Here is a 21,049-nt window from a genome sequence, read left to right as displayed (position 1 = left end):
ATTTTGAAGCTTACTCTTCAATTAAATATTATTAAGAGAAATAAAATTGAGAAAAGTTGTTTCAGAAAATTAGTTAATACATGAAACTTCTTTTCTGTGACTTTCAATAAAATAACAGTTAAAGCTACAGTGTGTAATAATTACAGGCATATAAAGTCAGAAATTTAATATATTATACATAACTATGTTATTTATCATCACCTATGAGCTCAGCCTTTTAACCATAATATTTGCGTTGCCTTAGAATTCGTTATTTATAATTACATAGGAGCGGGTCTCGCAGCCATGGAGGCTGACATCTTTGCGCTACGGCAAGCGCAGAGGCAACAAACTAGCGATTGCGAGATCTCCCATGACGCTCAAAAATAACTACGGCAAGTTGAGAGAGATTAACTGAGACGGTACTGAACAGTAGATGGCAGTATTATGCCTGAGAAGCGTTTAGTCTGCCTGAAACCAAAGAAGAAGAAGAAGCAGGTATACTGCGCCTCGGTAACAAGAAAGGTGAACAAGGCGGCAGGCGTGAGTGACTTTGCAAACTGTTTGGCACTGTGTGGCCAAACATCAGACGAATGGAGGATCATGCCTACTCTGTATCACAACGAAAAGCGGCGGACACCGAACCCCCGTCATCTAAGAAGCGGAAACACGACGAGAATAAACGCAAGAGTGACAAGAAACGGCAAAAAACACGGATCAACATTGGCACGGCATTTACACGATGGAAGTCACTGATGGAGGAAAAAGGTTTTCAAAGTGACGCTCAAGTTGCCAGTTTTCTCTTGGACAGGTAATTAATCCTACACACACAATTGTCTAATATCACTGCAGTTTTTGGAGTACAGGATGCTCAGACCTGTCTAAAACAATAACATGCTGCGTGATGATGCTGTTACTCTCCAGTATACTTATTCAGCAACGTCCCTGACGTTTCACAGGTAATGATTCAGTAATTTTCTGTAAAATAATTTTCTGGATATATACCTCGGTTACTTCTCTCCGGCTCCTTTGGAGATCTTCAAGCCTTTCCTCCTCTGCTCTCACCCCGCTGGCTCCCCTCTCTCGCCTGGCCCTAGCTGCACGGCCTCCCTGCCTTCGCCCTCGTCCTCTCCCTCTCCCTCGCGTTGTAACCCCCGTGCCACCAAAATGACTTGGACTCTGTAAACGGGGGATATATATTCTTCCAGCGAACACAATCTCGCTGTTAAACTAATGACTACAATTACTTCGTCTGTTTATATCACCATGCAAAGCAGCTCACCAAGACGTCACAACGATGTAGAAAAAATAACGGGTATATTTATTATCTTAAGTCTACATGAAATCTATACCCTACACAGACTAATGAAATACTATCTGTAAAATTATCTATGTAAACAAACCTCATCACTTGAGAGGGTAGGTGATGTGGACGTCGTGGAAGACATTTTGTCCTATAACGCTCGCCGTACTGTTGGGGGGGAGAAGCGGTGGGGGGGAGATGTTCATGTTGCTGCGGTCTGTAGTCTGACCGCTAGATGTCGCTGAAAATTACACACTGTAGCTTTAAGAGAGGAAAAGAGAACATCTGCCTAATGGTCTAATATTATTGACTCTTTTTCTCAAATGTTTTTATTTAATTTGTTTTGCTTTTCATTGCCTGTTAAAACTGAATAAAAACACAAAAACCTTTAATAATTTTGAAATTATTGTACAATTTGTGTACACATGTTTTGTACTTTATTAAAGACTGTTTACTGTCATGGTCATTTGGAAGTCTGTTTGCTATCTACATCGAAACAATAACAATGCTTATGAAACCTTTTACTGTGTTTTTCTATTTTATTTTTCATCAAACCTGCCAAGTTAAGTCACTTAGGGTTTAACCGATGTGGGAAGAAAAATAAAATACTGTCAGATGTTCTGTTATATCAGTCGGTAAGTATTAAGTATTTATGTATTCTGTATCTCATAATTACATGAATTGTATTCATTTCAAATCTGAAAAGGACCTTTAATTTCTGTGGGCATTTGGTGTGCCGGTAGCTGTGTACCTGGCATGATGAGGAGATAAGCAGCCACAGATGGACACAACAGCATGTCGCAGGGTGCCCTCCCACCTGCTTCTGCTGACACCTTATCACGAGTAAATAAGAGGATCTGTGCCGTTTTGCATTTCTGCATTCAAGGATAAGTCCAAGGAAACACAAACAAATTAAGAAAATAAAGTCCTTTATTTAGCAGGAAATAAGCAATCAGGTTTGTGTTCTGTTTAGACTAATTTGTAGTGCAAAATAAAAAATTCAAACAGCATAATTTTTTAGCTAAAACAATTGTTAATATCAACAATTGCGAAACATTTTCACTACCTGCCAAATGAGAAGATAATTAACTGCAAGTCTACATGATGCTCCCTTGCATAATAACAAGAAGTCTTTGCAATCTTGTTCTAATTATAGCTTATGAACTGTGCCTCTTCATTGTGGTGGCATCTCCGGGTAGAGGCGGCCATCTGTTCCGTCTCAGTGTATACTTTAAGGGAGGCGCCGCCTTACGGATGGCTTCCCAACGAACAACATTGGAGTAAACTCACCTGAAGAGAGCAGCCTCACCTTCATTTGACAGGGAAATAAGCCTACAGCATGATTAACCAGGAACTAGCTCTCCCTCTGCCTGCGGTGGGGAGCATTCAAGTGTTGCTCAGTAGAAGGCCTGATGGGGCAATTACAAAGCAGACTAAGCTTGCCTGCGTGCACCATTTAGGTCATTATTTGGAAGAGCTTTCAATGCGGTGCAAGCTTTAATACCTTGGCAGAGAGGAAGAATCAGTCAAGGAAAACATGGCATGACATGATCCTGTCTCTCATGAATAATATATGAATAAGTCTGACTAAACAACACAACCACTGGAAATGAATTAATGCTTTTTAACCGGTTTGATGTTATAAACATAATTGCATTTCCTCTCTAAAATGTGTGTGATTGACAAACACTTAACACAGAATACAGGCCAAGACAGGAAAAAAAAACAACAATTTCTTAATATGAAAGCTAAAAGAGAAACACCCCCAAAAGTATTCCAGCTTTAATTAGAGCAAAAGATTATAGCTGAATATGACAAAATTTAAAACACTTTTCTTCCAAATTATTTGGGAAAAATATTTTTTTTGTAATCTAGCTGCCGAACATCTATAGAAATAAGCTGCTAAAACTACTAGCTAAATGAAGTCTTCTGCATGATTTAACCTATCATTTACATCTTAATGTTAATAACTTTAAATAGAACATGTTCAAAATGCCAAAAATGTTAAACTTTATTATGGGAATATGACATCTATAAACAAATACATGTTTTTCTCTAAATGACTTTGGTTTTGAACTGGTTATCTAGAAAAAAAGAAACAAAGCTACTAAAATGCCCTTTTATTATAGCGTATGGGAAAATTTTATATTAACAGTTGAGAGAACAAGGTTTTGATTCTGGACCCTTTGCAATTATTCTTTTGCAAACGTGCCTGTGATCAAACATACAGCATATATATAAATAGAGAAAAAAATATGTGATCTAATCATGGTTTGTTATTTAAGATTTTAATATGACCAAGGTCAATATGGTATTTATCTAAATTGCTCTTGTTTATTTTTTGTGTCTCCAAGTTTTTACTTTGCTGCAAAAATACTGACATCCGGTGGCAAAAGAGGTAAGCTGCATTAGTAAAACTAGATACACTATATTGCCAAAAGTATTTGCTCACCTGCCTTGACTCACATATGAGCTTAAGTGACATCCCGTTCCTAATCCATAGGGTTCAATATGACGTCGGTCCACCCTTTGCAGCTAGAACAGCTTCAACTCTTCTGGGAAGGCTGTCCACAAGGTTTAGGAGTGTGTTTATGGGAATTTTTGACCATTCTTCCAGAAGCGCATTTGTGAGGTCGCACACTGATGTTGGACGAGAAGGCCTGGCTCTCAGTCTCCGCTCTAATTCATCCCAAAGGTGTTCTATCGGGTTGAGGTCAGGACTCTGTGCAGGCCAGTCAAGTTCATCCACACCAGACTCTGTCATCCATGTCTTTATGGACCTTGCTTTGTGCACTGGTGCACAGTCATGTTGGAAGAGGAAGGGGCCAGCTCCAAACTGTTCCCACAAAGTTGGGAGCATGGAATTGTCCAAAATGTCTTGGTATGCTGAAGCATTCAGAGTTCCTTTCACTGGAACTAAGGGGCCAAGCCCAGCTCCTGAAAAACAACCTCACACCATAATCCCCCCTCCACCAAACTTTACACTTGGCACAATGCAGTCAGACAAGTACCGTTCTCCTGGCAACCGCCAAACCCAGACCCGTCCATCAGATTGCCAGATGGAGAAGCGCGATTCGTCACTCCAGAGAACGCGTCTCCACTGCTCTAGAGTCCAGTGGCGGCGTGCTTTACACCACCGCATCCGACGCTTTGCATTGCACTTGGTGATGTATGGCTTGGATGCAGCTGCTCGACCATGGAAACCCATTCCATGAAGCTCTCTGCGCACTGTTCTTGAGCTAATCTGAAGGCCACATGAAGTTTGGAGGTCTGTAGTGATTGACTCTGCAGAAAGTTGGCGACCTCTTCGCACTATGCGCTTCAGCATCCGCTGACCCCGCTCCGTCAGTTTACGTGGCCTACCACTTCGTGGCTGAGTTGCTGTCGTTCCCAAACACTTCCATTTTCTTATAATACAGCTGACAGTTGACTGTGGAATATTTAGGAGCGAGGAAATTTCACGACTGGATTTGTTGCACAGGTGGCATCCTATCACAGTTCCACGCTGGAATTCACTGAGCTCCTGAGAGCGACCCATTCTTTCACAAATCTTTGTAAAAACAGTCTGCATGCCTAGGTGCTTGAATTTATACACCTGTGGCCATGGAAGTGATTGGAACACCTGATTCCAATAATTTGGATGGGTGAGCAAATACTTTTGGCAATATAGTGTAAATCTACATTTAATAAAACTTAGGGAGCAATTATATTTCTCTTCTATTTTTCAAAGTGTAGAACAAAACTTGACTTCTATTTCCCAAATATTTTAGTGAAATTTATCCACGAGAATCTACGGAAGAGGATTAGGGCCACTGAAAAAAAAAAAAAGGAAAAGTTAATAAATTTTTTAAATATTATTTCAGTTTAATATGGGAAAAAAGTCAGAATTCTGACTTTAATCTCAGAATTCAGACTTTTTTTTCTCAGAATTCTGACTTTAATCTCAGAATTCTGACTTTTTCTCAGAATTCTGACTTTAATCTCAGAATTTTGGAACTTAATGTAGATGGGCACCATGAAGGAAGAAATGTGGGAGCACTCGGCTTTACTGAAAAAGATGTGAGTAGTTTGGGAAGGAGGGACAGTAACACATTGGTGGAAAATGACGCAATTAGGAGTATTTTTACATGCCCGAGGGGTCCCTGGTGATGCTATTTCATTAATGGAAGAGCAGAAGGTAATTAAAAAAACAAGAGAGCTAGTTTAGTCTCTAAAACAGACATGGCTACAGCTGGATGCTAACATGCTTTTAAGCTGTCAGAATTAATTTAGAGATCTGAGATTAAAGTCAGAATTCTGAGATTAAAGTCAGAATTCTGAGATTAAAGTCAGAATTCTGAGATTAAAGTCAGAATTTTGAGGAAAAAAGTCATATTTCTTACTGTTTTCTCATATTACACTGAAATAAAATGTAAAAATCAGTTAACTTTTTTAAATTTCTTCAGCTTCCCTAATCCCCTTTCGTAAGAATCGCTGAACGTAAAATAAAGTAAAATACGGAGTAAAAACACCATATCCCAAGATGCTCCACTTCCTGCCATTCCAGTCACGTGACAGTCAACCATGGCTTCCTTCTCGTAGGCTAACTGTTGACAAGACAGTATAGATAGGATTTACTCGTTTATTTGCCTTTTTTCACACAGGTTGGAATCAAAATGCAGAAGATAAAGTCTCTTATGACCCGACAGGTGAGAAAAAACATGTCTTCATAGAAGGACTGAACGGCCTTTTGCATCTGACAGCTAACCTAGCTAACCGGCTAATTTGACAGCTCATCGTTTTACATTTAACAGACGTTTTGATATAAAATAAATTAAGCATTTTTACTTATGTCTATGAAAGCTTAGGGTTCTCCGTTTGGCAAAAGGATGGCGGTATTTTCTGGAGGAACACTGACTCTAGAGCCGTGAAAAAAAATCCACCTGCAGTCCCATCAACAAAGAAACCTGGGCGGTTAGGGGAAGTTCTCAGTTTGCACAAGCAGTGATGTTCATGTAAATTATAGGTCACATCAGAGCATATCGCTCCCAGTCATCTGCATCTTCAGTTCCACTTTTTGTGCGTGTATGTGTTTGTGTAGTGAAGTTAGCTGCATCAGAGGCTGCAGGTTTCACGAAGCAAGAAGCTTCTCTTGAAGGTTTATGTTGTTTTTGACAGGGCCTCAAAAGCCCCCAGGAGAGCATGGCTGACCTGAGTCCAGTGGAGAATCCGAGGATCCACAGTACGGTAAGGTTTCAGTTTAAAACACAACAATCTCAGATCTGTTTATGTAATGAAAGAAGAGCAAACTGATCCATCAAGTTGTATTTTTTTCATTTTATTATTAATAGCATCTAAGCAGATCTTTCTGAAAAGTCAAGTTTTTTCTTTTATTTTGTCATGCAGGAACAAAATTTTCCATGTATCTTATTGGTATCTTATGTATTATACTTCACAGATTATAGCATAACAAGGAAACAAACACAAACTGTGTTTTTCAAACTTTTTAACAAATAACAGTCTGGGAAAAGTGTTCAATACCCTGTGGGACCTCTTTTTGCTCCATTTACAGCGTCAATCTTTTGGGCTTCTTCTCTAATAGCAAAAATCTGCTTAATTCCTTGCAAAATTACTTAGGCATAGGGGAGCATCTGTAGTTATCAGTTTTCATTATTTGCCAAACATATAAAATTGTATTCTAGTCTAAATTTTGACTTGTCCTTTTTTTTTAAAATGTTGCCTCCTCCCCTTTCCCTGCCGAGGAAAACATAACCACAGCAGGACGCTGCTACTACAATTTTCTTCATAATTGTTTTAATGTTGGTTTTCTGGCTCTCCAAACGTTAATTTTGTTTGTGTCCCAAAGATCCGGATTTTGTTTTTGATTCTGATTAGATCACCATATCAAATCCTAATGAAATGCATAGAAGTTTAAAGCTTCAACAGAGAAAGAAATGTGGGAACCATTAAGTTGTATGGATGTCTTTGCAAAGCATTATACCTTCAGTTAGTTTCCATGTTTTATGTTCATTTTCCTGTTGGGAACTTCCTTCTCAACAAAAAGTTGTTGTACATACACATGTGAGTGATCGGTATTAACAGTTACCTTTCACATTAAAACCATATATTTCTTTATTAATAAACCTATTCATACATTATCATATCTATGAAGATTACTCCCTAAGTAAAAGGTTTTCCAGCTGTAAAAGCTCTATTAATAAACTAATACAATTGTTAAATGCATATTCCAAGTGTATCATTGTAAAATCTTTTCTGCTTTTGCTGCAGTATTTCCACATACTGCCTAGTAGCCATAAAAATACCCTCAGTCATGCTATGTCACAGGAAGCATTTACCAACTTTGTCACACCCCAGCAGAGCTAAACAGCACACTGGCTCTTTGTGTAGTATAGTCTACAATTACTTAAAGACACATCAATGCACCGTCAGTTCCAGGCTACGTGTTCCTTTGTCCGTTTAGTGGCGACCTTCCCAGCAAAGTGCCTCGGTGCAATCTGGAAGGGGACAAACACAATTGCTTGTCAGAAATTAGCCCGGGTGATTGGAGTAGACATCTCATTTATTTCCTCCTTCTCAGGTTAAAGCTTCTGTGGCTCCAGAGGTTTAGGTTGTGAGCCAAGTTCGATCTTAACCCTCATAGCATTATCTTTCTCTTTTTTTGTTTTATTTCTCTGGTAAAGTTACTCATTATTGTTTGCTGTGAGAACAAGATCAATAAAGGAAGTGCTCTCTTTGTTGGTTTTGGAAGGCTGAAGGTATAATGCTTTGAGTTTTACATATTTTTTTCACTAGCGCGCAGTTTGTTGGTTATTTTAACAATAAGAGGAAATGTGTCGTTGTTCCTGCTGTCTGAGTGAAAGCCAAGTTTTCATTCATTGATTATAATTGTGACTATAATACAGTAGATGATAGCTTTGGGTTTTTTTGGTAAAATGTTTATCATTTTTATTCATTGGATGCTTTAATGTCAGGAAACTTGGCTGGATATGCGTTAAAACAGCTTTCATTGCAGATGTTACTGCGCTTAATGTGTTTGGCTTTGGATTTGTAAAGCAGCTTAAAAATAAAGAGCAAGGACATAATGGCTGCATCCTGCATCAATGTGCAGCTAGAGTACATCAATAGTACTGCTTTAGCTCAGATCCAACAAACGTTTGCAACTGCAAATGCAGTTAAATTATACTGTGACTTTAATAAGATCAGTAGTGATTTTGGCTTCAGAAACATCCCATCATTACTGTTTCTGCCTGCTGTCTTCCTTATTGTTTAATCATAGAGGCATAACATAAGTGAGGCCTGCAGTGCTTTACATTTTCTTCTGTGTTCCTTTTAACCTCCTGGATGACACATTGATGCAGCGTTGGGGTAATTTTGTCACAACGGCCAGTGAAGATTGCCAGGAAGCTTCACCACTCTTTCTGTTTTCTCAGTTTCTGGATCATTGCTCTCATTTGTGTTTATAGCTGTTCCAAAGCTTTTAGATAAAATTGACTCTGAGTCCATTAATTGAAATGTAATGTTTTGCTTTTTAAGATATTTTCACGTATCTCATGTTTTCAGAGTGGTGACTTATAGGTAATTCCTTTAGTGTATTAAGGAGGCAGATCAAACAGCTTTAGTTATCTACATAGGGGCAATTTTTGTTTGGATTTTTGTTTCTCATTGCCAAATAAAATCATTTGAGAACTACAATGTAGTCAGGTTTTATTTAACCAATCGTAACATTTTGTTTGAATGTTTTGTAATAATTTTCTGTGATGGAAAAGAAACCTGGGTGGGAGATACTTTTCCTTAGCCCTGTATGTTATAGTTTTTTTTTTCAATGTTTACTGCAAACATCCTCATGTGTGTTCAACCAAAACAAAAACAGACATTTGTTGATGCATTTGATGCAATGACTTTACTTACTTTAAGGCTTGATGCCTCTGCCTCCAAGAAAATGAAAAGGACCTCACCTACGCCCATTGCCCTCCCTGCGTGTTGGTGAATAATCCATTACTGCTGTCACACTAGGGAAGACTGTGACCTTACATGCTGCTGTGTGCAGCAGAGTGAGACCAATGCGCTTGATTTTTAGATGTTACTATAGTACTGGAACAGGAGGCTGTCATGTGTTTCCAACCATTTTATTGGTGATTTGAATCATTTATCATCGTCTAGGAGCTGACAGTGGCATGTGGCAAACTGTGAGCTGGACAAGTCATGGAGCTGATGATTGATAGGTCATGCTGTTGAGATACTATAAGAGTTTTGCATTTAAAAAATTATAATAAACTGTAGTTTTATATTTGGCTTGTTTTGACAAAATAAACAGCTTATGCCCCCTTATGTTTCCCCGAATTGCCACAAATTTCTATTTCATTAGTTATTCAACTCTCCACGGTTCTTTGGACCTATTTTATTACTTTCGTAGAAAGAAATGTTTCTTTCACCCGAGAGACGATAAACTTTTAAATTAAAGTGCACATCTCAAACTTGTGGCAAGAAGAATTTTTTTTCCCCTCAGTGTTTTTATGAGCTTTTATGAGCTATTTTAATCTTTTTATTGTATTTTTTTTACTTCTGTTTGTAGAAATTTGAGATACTTATGTATACTGCAATGCCACTATTATTCAGTGTCATTGTTATTTAACCCTTTATAGTGCTCTCAGTGAAATACTTTAAAAATGAAAATTGGAGTACAGTACAAGACCATTGTAGTTTTATAACATTAAACAATTTTTCATATAATGATAGCGAAAATTAAGGCCAATAAAGTAGCAAGAAACAGCCACTTGCCCAAATATATCAAGAAAAATGACAAAAGTGAGTGGAAGAAAGACTTTTTTCTGTTACAACACAACCTTAGAGCATTAATGCTGATATAGGCACTTACATTTTTTACTTTTTTTTTTAACTTTTAACCTTATTTTTTGACTTTTCTATTTAACTTTTTCACTTGGCTTTAAAAAAAATTAATAGGTTAAGACAAAAAGGTACAACTTACTTTGCAGTAGGTACTATATCATTTGAGCGCTCATTTAACTGGTCAAATGCCAAATACCTTGTACAGCCATGTAGCAGCATCTTTGCTGAATGGCTAAATATAGACCTTGTGCTTCTAGACTTTGCTGATGTATGGAAGTGATTAAAAAAAACCGTAACTTGCCCTAGAAAAAAAAAAGGTATAAAAGAAAATAGAAGCAGCAAACTATTAACATTAACTTCATGGCGTATTGCCTCATCTTTCTTAATCTCACACTTTTTGTAGATCACCTGCAAAATTCCCCACTCATTGCACACACAATTTTGTTTTTCTTTTTCACCCACACTATTAAGCTCACCTTATTTTGATTGTAAATGTACAAGCTCTTAGGTATTAAGCACCGCATTCCTAATAACAAGCACTAAATCTCTTTTGTAAACAAAAATCAAATCCAAAATGAATCACAGTGTGGATGCTTAAAGATTTCATGTTTTGCATGTTTTGATATTCAACATACATTTTTTGAATTCAGAAAGACAAACTCATTTTGGTAATGCAATCTGATTTGAACAGAGTAAGTAGAACAGCTTTGCCCATGCTGTCAAGCTCATGCATATTTTATCCAAACTTTTAGTCCTATAGTGTCAAAATCGGCTATAATAGCATGATTTGCAAAATCTTCTTCCAATAAATTGCACCAAAGTGTTTCTGGAATGTGTTTGTCTGTTAAATAAATTCTAGGTTAAGGTGAAATCAAATCAAATCATATGTTCCGCAATAACTATCACTGCTTGTTTTGAAGAAATTGTGGTGCTGTAATACAACAACAGCACTAGGTTTTCCCCTAAAAGCTTCACAATGGTTGACCAGCTATACCTGGTTCTCATTTATATTTGCCTATCTTCAGCTTCCCTTTTATTATTTTGCCTGTGACCTACGTTTAGGAACTAAAATATCTTTGGAAAATGGTTGATTGTACATCAGTTGAACCTCATCTATGTTAATTTTGCCATATGTTTTGAATTATCTCCTTGAAATTTTCTAAGACATCAAATATACAGCATTTCTAGAACTGTGGAAAATGGTGTTCAAATCTCCTAATATTAAAAAATATATAATAGTGTTGTCCTCTCTAACAGGTCCCAGTGGTCGTTGACAAGAAATTGTCCCACAGCATCACCAATTTTTCACAATAGCACTAACAAATGGACAGGAGATGGCTTCTCAAAGTAGTCAAGGGGTAGCTGCTGCTTGCTGACTAAACTATCATCACACAGAACCAAAGCCCAGTTCTAGTTTAAGACCCGATATTATTGTGCATACTGTAAATATTTATCCTTCATAAAACTTGTCAGGAAAGGATTTTTTTTCACATTAAAATTCAGTTGACTTGATTGTTTCTAATGGTTTATTTTTTGGAGACTTACTGAGATCAAGCTACTTGGTCTGATAAAAATGCATTCCTTTCCAGCCTTGTTTTCAAATTGCCATTTTTTATATATAAACAATAAATACCTAAGAATTAAATGCTCAAAGTTAGAAGATTAAGTAAAATAGTTTTTATTTTATTATCAGTTATTTTATGTTCAATTTTTTGACAATCATCAATTCTTTGACCTAGAGGGGTACTAATGGTAAGACAAAATGCCCAAAGGGGTCAAAAAGAAACACTGATGTAGAGTGAGCCTTATTTTACGTAGAAGGCCCTGCATGATACTCTTCATGCTTTTCCCTAACAAAGATCCTACTGAGTCAACACTCCTCCCCATCGCAGAACCACTCTTCCCAATTAGCTTATCTAACTGGTGACCGTGTTTCAGGGTCATACCGCCCCAGCAGACCACCCTGAAGAAGACAGGATTGGCTACCCCAACTTGATATAAGAAGTGTAGCTATTCCCTGCTCCCATTAAAGGAGTAGAAACAGAGCCCACCCTGTACAGGGCGCTCGCCTGCACAGTTCAGTTCAGCTTGTAGCCAAGATTGACTCCCAAATGTACCTTTTTTACAATCTCCTCCTTATAAATAACGATTGGTTCATGGGGGGATTTTCTACCCAAGTCGATCATCTCCTTTGTCTTCTAGATATGGCATATATTGCAGAATGGTATGTATAGTCAGCACTGTGCAATGTGAAGACAAAGAGAGATGACACTGTTGTTTAAGATTGCTCACAAGAGTCCTTAAATCATTGTACCACAGCCTAGCTGTAGGTCCAGGTGATAAAATGCTTCTTTCTCTGCTGTTTTGAAGAATGGCTAAAAGGATTTACCCACTGTAGTATCTAAAAGATCCATTACACCCTCATTCAAAAGCTGCAAAAATCACTATTTTCCAGGAATGGTTTTAGGTGTTCTAACTTTCAGTTTTAAATTATGAGACAAGATTGCAATTTGGAAGATTTTACTCTTATAATTGACATGTGTTGCTAGAAAGAAGGTTTCGTGACAATCTGATGTACATACTGAGTGATGAATCTCTAGACTGCAGAGCGAAAAATAAGAAAAATGTAATTTTTCTGTCTATTCATTCTGCTTCTGAGAGAAATTCGGGTTGTTGAAGGCTTTCAGTGCAGTTCGACGCAGTTATCAGTAGCTCCAGCAGGGGTCAGCCTTTATGTGTCTATTACTCTTCGAGAAGCCTTTATTTGGACGCACACAAACCAACCATTCATATATTTATGAGGTACATCAGTTGTTAAGTATTTTGCTACCTTTTGAGGCTTTTAATGAACAAAATTTATGTATGTCATGATACAAACAATAAGTGTGTGAGTTTTCTAAAAAACACACATTGCATTGAGATGATGACGCGTTTATAGTCTAAAAACACGTCTCGGATAATGTGTTATACATTCAAGAGCCAGTCTGTTGCAGACAACAAAGTGATAACACATCACAGCCACTCAGTCAATGAGAGACACGCTAAATTAAATGGATAATAAACACATGAAACAAGAAAGACTCTTATGTTGCCTTCTGGTTTGGGTTCCATATTGAACTGTCTACTGTCTCTATAGCAGACCAGAAGGTAAATCCGGTTAGGCTCTGATACATATTTAGTAGTGATTTTAAGGAGCAGGGCTTTAATTGGGCAGATTACTGCTCCTCTTGGTGGTTGTATCTTGGTGCACCTTCCTTTTGTTTATAGTTGCTTTAGTTGTAAACTGGAGCCCTTTTGTTTAGGTCAGCGTTCTCTACCGATGTGATTCAGTCGAAAGGTTGTTTAAGATCCTGTGTTTAGGATGCAGGTTCTAAGGTGGGGAGGGTTGGTTGTTCGTCACCTGTCCTTTAATGCAAAATTTGATCAAAGCTTCCCAGCTGGCTTGTGTTTTTCATTTAAAATTTTGTTCTGTTCTGGAGTATCTGTTTTGTGGTATTCCTGCGACGTGCAGCAGGGAAAGTGGGGAGGAACTCGGTGGAGCCTCGTGATGAGTCACTCTCTCAGAGGTGTTGCAAGTTTTGCAGCCGCAAGACTGGTGGGGGGGAGCAGTGTCACGCAGCAGAAGTTAATTCTCCCAACTAAACAGGGAGTAACTTCACAGGAGACACACAACCATTGCCCTTCTCTCGCTCCTCTTCTTCCTCTTTTGCTATGAGTGACTCATTCCCCCCCCATCTCCCTCTCTTTTACACTCTCCCTCTCCTTTGAGCTGATTTTCCCACCCACTCTTTTTGTAGCGGAACGTATTCTGCCGCCTCTTTCCCAACTCTCCTTTCCCATCTCCGGCTCTCACCTACACACATTCCCCTCCCAGAGGATCGGGTTTGCTCCTTTTACCTGCTTCAAACACAGCAGAGTGCACCTTAAGGCTCCTGCCCTCATGATAATAAACAAATGGATGCTTCATTTAATCCTCCATTTTTGCCCTATATAAGAAAATCTATTTATAGTGGAGTAACAGGGACTCTGTGGGTGATAAATAGTCAATTAGGTGATGCCTTATATTAGAGTGGAAAATAGAATTACACGCAGCATCATTCCAATGGAGAAATGTCAGGCAGATTGAGATGCTGAGGTGCCTGGTAAAGCATGCTTAGTGCTGATAACAAATACTTGTGTCAAAGCAGCTATTTCCATGCAAAAATCCGGGCTTTTTATGGATGTATTGATTGGGATTCTCTTAGCTTCTTTTCAGGTATTTTAACCCCATGCCCTGTTTATTTTGTTCATGCTTGGCAATGCATTTATAACTTAAGCATTATTCTCAGGTTTACTGTAAATAAAAAGCTTTCTCCCACTAAATGTATATTTAAAAGAATCATACACCTTAAACTCTTTCATAGTTTGTCACATCAAAACCTTGAATCTCAATAACTGTTGAATAACTAAGAAAAAGTAACATGATTCATGTATTTTTTGTTCTTCTTTACAACTAGAGACATGAAAAGTTTCACATTCTGTCTTCAGAGGATACCAGATGTTTAATATTGGTATAGGTGCAGACCTTAAAGGAGAAGTTCGGTTTTTTACACTTTAAGCCCATTTTCTGTAGTGTCCAGGATGAAATCGAATGATCGACACCAAAAGTTTGACAATTGCTCCTGTCTCTGCTTTTTGGCTCATTTAGAATCACCCCCTGGCTGCTTTAGAATGGCTAGCATAGAGCATGTCCGATAATGTCCTTAAAACAACCTTAAACGTTCTTTTTTTAAAATATGCTACTCACCGTGTCGTCAGCGCTGTTCAATGACGTTCCAAAAAAAGTTTCGTAAAGAAAAAACGTTCCTGTAGTGTTTTATTTAGCATTTTGTAAATCCCATTGAGTTCTGTAGGAATAGTCAATATTCCGCTGCCACCGGAAACGGAAATGGGGCCTGTTTACACAGTTGTAGTCTTTTCGCTTCACTCTGTGTACTCCGACGTCGAGGTGCTAACGTCTCTGTTAAACACTTTAAAAAACTCTGAAAATGGAATACGAAAGGTGGATTCTTGATTCTCGACATCGGAGTACACAGAGTGAAGCGAAAAGACTACAACTGTGTAAACAGGCCCCATTTCCGTTTCCGGTGGCAGCGGAATATTGACTATTCCTACAGAACTCAATGGGATTTACAAAATGCTAAATAAAACACTACAGGAACGTTTTTTCTTCACGAAACTTTTTTTGGAACGTCATTGAACAGCGCTGACGACACGGTGAGTAGCATATTTAAAAAAAAGAACGTTTAAGGTTGTTTTAAGGACATTATCGGACATGCTCTATGCTAGCCATTCTAAAGCAGCCAGGGGTGGATTCTAAATGAGCCAAAAAGCAGAGACAGGAGCAATTGTCAAACTTTTGGTGTCGATCATTCGATTTCATCCTGGACACTACAGAAAATGGGCTTAAAGTGTAAAAAACCGAACTTCTCCTTTAAGTGAGCTTTCTTTAGAGAAAGAAATGTATTAATAAAATCAACAAAGACAAAAAAACTATCAGACATTTTTGTAAATTAGGTTGTGCTCTTTGTGGCAGGTGTGGCAAGAGAGGCCCTGTTTCAGTTTTTGTGCAAGCCATGCAAAGACTGAAATAAAACCCCTAAATGCTACATGGAGATGGCAGCATGATGCTTGGGGCTTTTCTTCAATAAGGGCAAAAATTCTTATCAGAGTTGTCTGTAAAAGACCTGAGAGAGAGGGTTCTTCTTCCAGTAACTCTAAACAAAATGATGGCTGCAGTGGAGAGATTCAGATTAAAACACATTCATGTTGTTTGATGTCCCGACCTAATTTGTGACATGCCTTTAAAACAGCTGTATACCAACGTTCTCCACCCACACTAACTGATTTTTGAGCTATTTTCAACTGAATCAATGAATGCTGTAGAGACATGGCTCCAAGGAGCGGTGACTGTAATGCAAATAAGGTTTCTCTTCGAAATATTGACTCAACTGCATTGGATATGTATACATTTCATATTTGATATGCCCATCCATGAGGAAGGATTGCTGCAAACCTCAGTGACTTGATGCATATGGCTGAATTTCCTTAGATCGGAAACTTTATACTGATGGGAATAATAAACTGAACCGAGACGGACTGGGATTGAATCGCTATGTTTGTATGAAATCCATATTTTCTTCTTTCTGCGTGATTAACTATATGATTCTATATGTGAAGTCTGATAAAATCCTCTATACTAACATGCACTGTACCTATCTATAAGGTACAAATACCTCAGACACTTTATGAAATGGATGTCATAATTTAATGTGGTGTGTCCTTACAGTAGGCCTTAAGCATAAGTAGCCCAGCTAGTGTTTCCAAATCTCAAATGAAGGGTGTGTCTTTGCTCCACTTTAGACCCATTTTTTTACCCTACATCTCCTCCATCGCCTTTATATTGACATGTGACTGCATCTCAGCTCATTAAGGCAAGGATGTGGGCTTAAGGCTCCTTCTTCTAAAAGAACAGCTGCAGCAGTAAGGCTCGGCGGGAGCACAGTGTGTTAATCAATAAGGGTCTGATGGGTCTCCGAGATTCTCAGAAGGGAGAATCGTATTCCTTTTACTTTCTGCTTCCCATTTCTCCTTGACATTTGACCAGTAATACAGGCTGCAGGCTTTACTCTCAACCTGTTAATATTGTTTCTTTCCATTTTTGTTTTTTCGGGGGAGACTTTTCATACACCCTCTCTTTATTTCTTTTTTTATTTTATGTTATTCTGCCATCTACCTTTCCTTCACCTTCACCCTTTACTCCACAATCATTGCTTATTTTTTCTCATCCTTTCTAACTTTCTTGCATCCTTTGGTAATTTAAAAAAGTAAGCATCTTTTAAAGCCCTCTGCTGTCTCTCTACATGTCCTACAGGAGGAGTTGCGGGAGTTGAGGCAGCAGCCCATCGATCCGCAGGCGGAGCAGGAAATCATCGACAGCATCGAGGAGGTCTACTTCTCCAGCGACTCCTTCGACATGGTGCAGCACGAACTGGAGGTCAGTCACCCCAGGACCGTGTTATCGTGTACACATGTGCAACTCTGCTCAAAGTGATGAGACTCGCATTTCAGTCAACCTCCCTCCCTTATTTTAGGTTGATTGCATCAAAGCTGGTGGTTTTGATAAGACTAGCATTGCATATCTAATGGGAGTAAATATGCTGCTCGTTGAGCCCCATCTGACTGGCAGGAGCAAAGCTCTTTCTTACCTGAGCTGCTGTCTCTTACGCTCTAACTGAGCTGCATGCTCATCTTCCAGGTCCGGATTGATGGATTGCATCCACGCAACACAAGAAAGGTGTGAAATCTCATTAGATTTATCTTGGTATTGCTACACCATCCGAAATGAGACTTTCAGTCAAGGGGAAAGTAATTACCTCTCATGCTTTGGGCCATGGATTCGTAATATCTTCTTTTCTCTTGCAAAGTTTGTTTGCTGCTTACCAAATAAGGGACTCTACCTTTTTGACTAATCTGATTTATGATCTGACAGTGTGTATTTATGGAGCCTACGCTCCTTTTTTGAAAAAAAAAAAAAGAAAAGAAGAAACTGAGATATATTTAGTCACAACAGGTGAGAGAAGTATAAGTTCTCTTAAATGCAAAGAAGTTGGGCTTATAAAGAGAGAAGTTTGCCTCTTTTTTATACTGAACAAGAACACAATTATTAATTAAAAAAAGCTTTAATAGGCGCAAATTAAAGGGCTTTTGACCTACATAGTTAGGGCTACATCCTCCTGCTGGTAAGCTTTCTTTATTTGGAACCCACCATTAGTATAGACCCTAAAAAGGTGCATTTAAATGGTTTACTTGTGCATCAGAAAACTAAAATGCAAACACCATTAGAGTTATCACCATGGAGCTATCATTGCTTACAACTGTTTGAAATATGTGAGATATTTAAAAAAAATCTTGTAGTAAAGACTCCTTCCTTTCAGAATGATAACATCTTTGATACTGAGCACTATGTAAGGAAACTGCCTACTGTTAACAGTTTCTGTGTGTTTACTAGTGGAACACACATAGTCCCTCTAGTAGAAAATGGCTGTCGAACCATAATGCTGTGGAGACGGTTTGTTTTTTAACAGCAACAGGGAGGCTGGTTAGTTTTGGAGGATGGGTTGAGCTAAATACAGAGGCTGTAGAGGAGAGTTTATCGAATAATATCCTCCACCATTCCGGCTGTTCAAAATCAAACTATATTGTCTGGATTTAAGGTATATCTATAACTTGTTAAAATCATTAAAATTTTTTTGAGAACTTTATTTGTATTGTGTTTCAAGTTACAGAATATTCAACACGAAACAAAACACCAGAAATGAACCCAATCCACTCCCCCACCATCACAAGGCCTCAAGAAGAAGAATATACATATAGATCACACCCACAGATCCAGCTGGTCGTTTCAAATTTTCACAATTTAGCATGGTATAATTATATCAAATAAAAGACAAGTCATCGACAAGCTCTATAAATGGAGTCCAGGTTTGAATTAATCTTTTTTGCATCTACTGCGACTATACTTCAGCTTCTCTAGTGGAATCATAGAAAGTACCCCCTTAACCCAGTGTCTAAAATATGGAGGCCTTGTCAACTTCCTAAGTATAAGAATTAACCTTTATGTCATGAGTGTTAAAAAAAAAAGCTGTACGATGGTCAAATTTTCACCTTGCGGAGTCGTTCAGAAGATTGCAATTAACAGATCCGGGTAAGATATAGCTTCAAAGATCTTTTTCCAAAAGCTACTCGGAGAACCGCATGACCAAAACATGTGACCCACTGTCACTTCAACTCGGACACTCTGGGTTAGTATCAGGGAATATTCTAGCCAACTTCTCATTTGAATTGTGCAAACGATGACCAACTTTAAACTGAATAAGACCATGCCTCAAGCAATGAGATGTTGTATGCATACGTTTCAGGCTATCTTGCCACATCTCATTGGGCAGTGCAATGCCTAAATCCTTTTCTCATGCCAGCTTAATACCTTCCCATGATGGTGGGTTAAGGTCCTGTAAAATTTGGTAAATCTTGGATACCCTCCTCCTCCCACCTGGGTCTAGCTCTAACATGGTGCTCAAAGCACGTCTTAAACGTATAGTGGAGGAATTTTGCGAATTTTTGAAAAGACTCGCCTTCTACACTTTGAAAAAAAAAAAAAGATGCACGTGCACAACCCTGTACCCGCTCCCGAGAGGGAACTTCTGTTAAAGAGCGTTCACAAACCCATTTCTCCTCATCTAGCTCTGTTTAAAAGTTGCTGTTTGCATAGCCCATAAAAGAAGATTTTCAATTTTTCCACAATGTCAGACTCACCACCCATGAGTGAAAATAATGGGATATATTAACCCTTTCAGTTTAGCTAAACTCCATCCCTGGTTTAAAGTTCTTGTGGGTTAGAGGCTGCATTTAGATGTAGAAAAAATTGTAAAATCAGCTCAGAGAACCAAATTCCCTGTCTGTTATTGTCTGCGTTGAAGGAAGCTGTCTTAACTATAATTTTGATTTCATGTTTTTTGATGTTTGCTTGTGTTTCCTTTGATTGTAGAAGCTTCCACCTGAGCTGAACCTGCAGGAGCTGGAGGAGCACAGAGACAAACTGAAGAGACAACAGGCTGCGGTAAGTTTCTGCTGTCTTTCTATGTCAGCCTCAAAAACAAACAGGCGGGAACCCAAAAGGACTAAAAGATTTTGGCACTCCCATATATTATGTTGTATTTAATCCGTTTTGATGTTGTGTAATGATATTTTTGGGGCATCCTGTATAGACTGCAGAATTCTAGAAGAAAATGTGTGTTCAAATAAGGTCAAGTCTTATAATCATAGTGACCAAGAATGAGAAAAGTCCCAGGTCCTAAGGCTTTAATGTGTAAAATATGTGCATTAACCCTATGACAAAATTAATAAATCATTAGACATTGTGGTTCAATCAGAGAGGAAGAACATTTTAATGATTATTGTATGCACATATCTGTTTTTAACTGTACTTTTTCATTATTTACATGTAAAAAGAAATAAGAGTAAAACTGTTTTTTTAGATAAGGTGAGGAGAAAAAAAAAGCCTGAAAGCAACAAATGTCCTGAGTATTTTAGTCCTCAGACACCTTTGCTGACTTCACCTGAAGGTTCATTTTATTACTCTGGAAAGCTGAAGTAATAAAACCTGCTCTGAGCTCCTCTCACTGCTTTCTGTCGCTGGCATTCATTTTGAAATAATGAAATAATGAAACATCTGAAGGCAAAAAAACCTTCCTAAAAGCTTGTTCTCGTTTTGATAAAAGATTTGAATCTCCTTTTGCTTCATCATCTCAAAGCAGCCTCTGCCTTCTAAAATTTGCTTTATGTCCCCGAGGTCATGCCGTACCTGTCTGCAGGCAGAAGTGTCTTCCTGGGTGTATTTGGTTTCCAAAGGTTCTTTGGCAGCTCTATAAACGTGATTATCTCCTACAAAGATTTGTGTGGAAGTATAAATGGCTTGTCTCGGTTTGCATTTAGTGTATATTCACTTCTATGTTGCTTTAGTTTTGTAGCCGGGTCTCTTGACATCTGCTTTTCCTTCCACAGTAGGGTCATTTTCTTGAAACCCATTATACAGAGCTCACTTAGTATCTTGCAGTGTCACAAAGCTGGCCTGTCACACGTTTTCTATTTATAGACGCTTGTGGAAGAGCTGCTCCTTTGCAATCCAAAGTGGATGTTATCCACCTGTCTTCTAGCTTTTACGTATTCCTTCTTCATTTGTGTCATCTTGATCGTTTATTCTTCCTCTATGCCACACGCATTCAACCTACACCTCATGTTCTTTGATTTTTTTTCTACAAGCCACTCCTCCTCTACTTCCCTTCTGTTGAGTGCTTTGGCAGCAGCCCCTTGTGCTGACTT

General features: G+C 38.4%; 1 protein-coding gene across 2 annotated transcripts in view; it reads left to right on the top strand.

Annotated features, from left to right (window-relative positions):
* Positions 1-5,823: 5,823 nt before the first annotated feature.
* Positions 5,824-21,049, top strand: part of vps50 (VPS50 EARP/GARPII complex subunit) — a 166,270-nt gene continuing 151,044 nt past the window's right edge. For both annotated transcript variants that reach the window (XM_038288768.1, XM_038288767.1), the window contains exons 1-4: positions 5,824-5,970; positions 6,440-6,508; positions 17,043-17,165; positions 19,716-19,787. In XM_038288768.1, the coding sequence (XP_038144696.1) occupies positions 5,938-5,970; positions 6,440-6,508; positions 17,043-17,165; positions 19,716-19,787 (297 nt within the window). In that variant the 5' untranslated portion in view covers positions 5,824-5,937. The remainder of the gene's footprint in view (positions 5,971-6,439; positions 6,509-17,042; positions 17,166-19,715; positions 19,788-21,049) is intronic.

The sequence above is a fragment of the Cyprinodon tularosa genome, unplaced genomic scaffold (assembly GCF_016077235.1).
Source record: "Cyprinodon tularosa strain WSP-4 unplaced genomic scaffold, ASM1607723v1 ctg26, whole genome shotgun sequence".
Classification (NCBI taxonomy): Eukaryota; Metazoa; Chordata; class Actinopteri; order Cyprinodontiformes; family Cyprinodontidae; genus Cyprinodon; species Cyprinodon tularosa.
The sequence above is the reverse complement of the archived record's forward strand: the minus strand, read 5'-3'. Positions and strand labels throughout refer to the sequence as shown.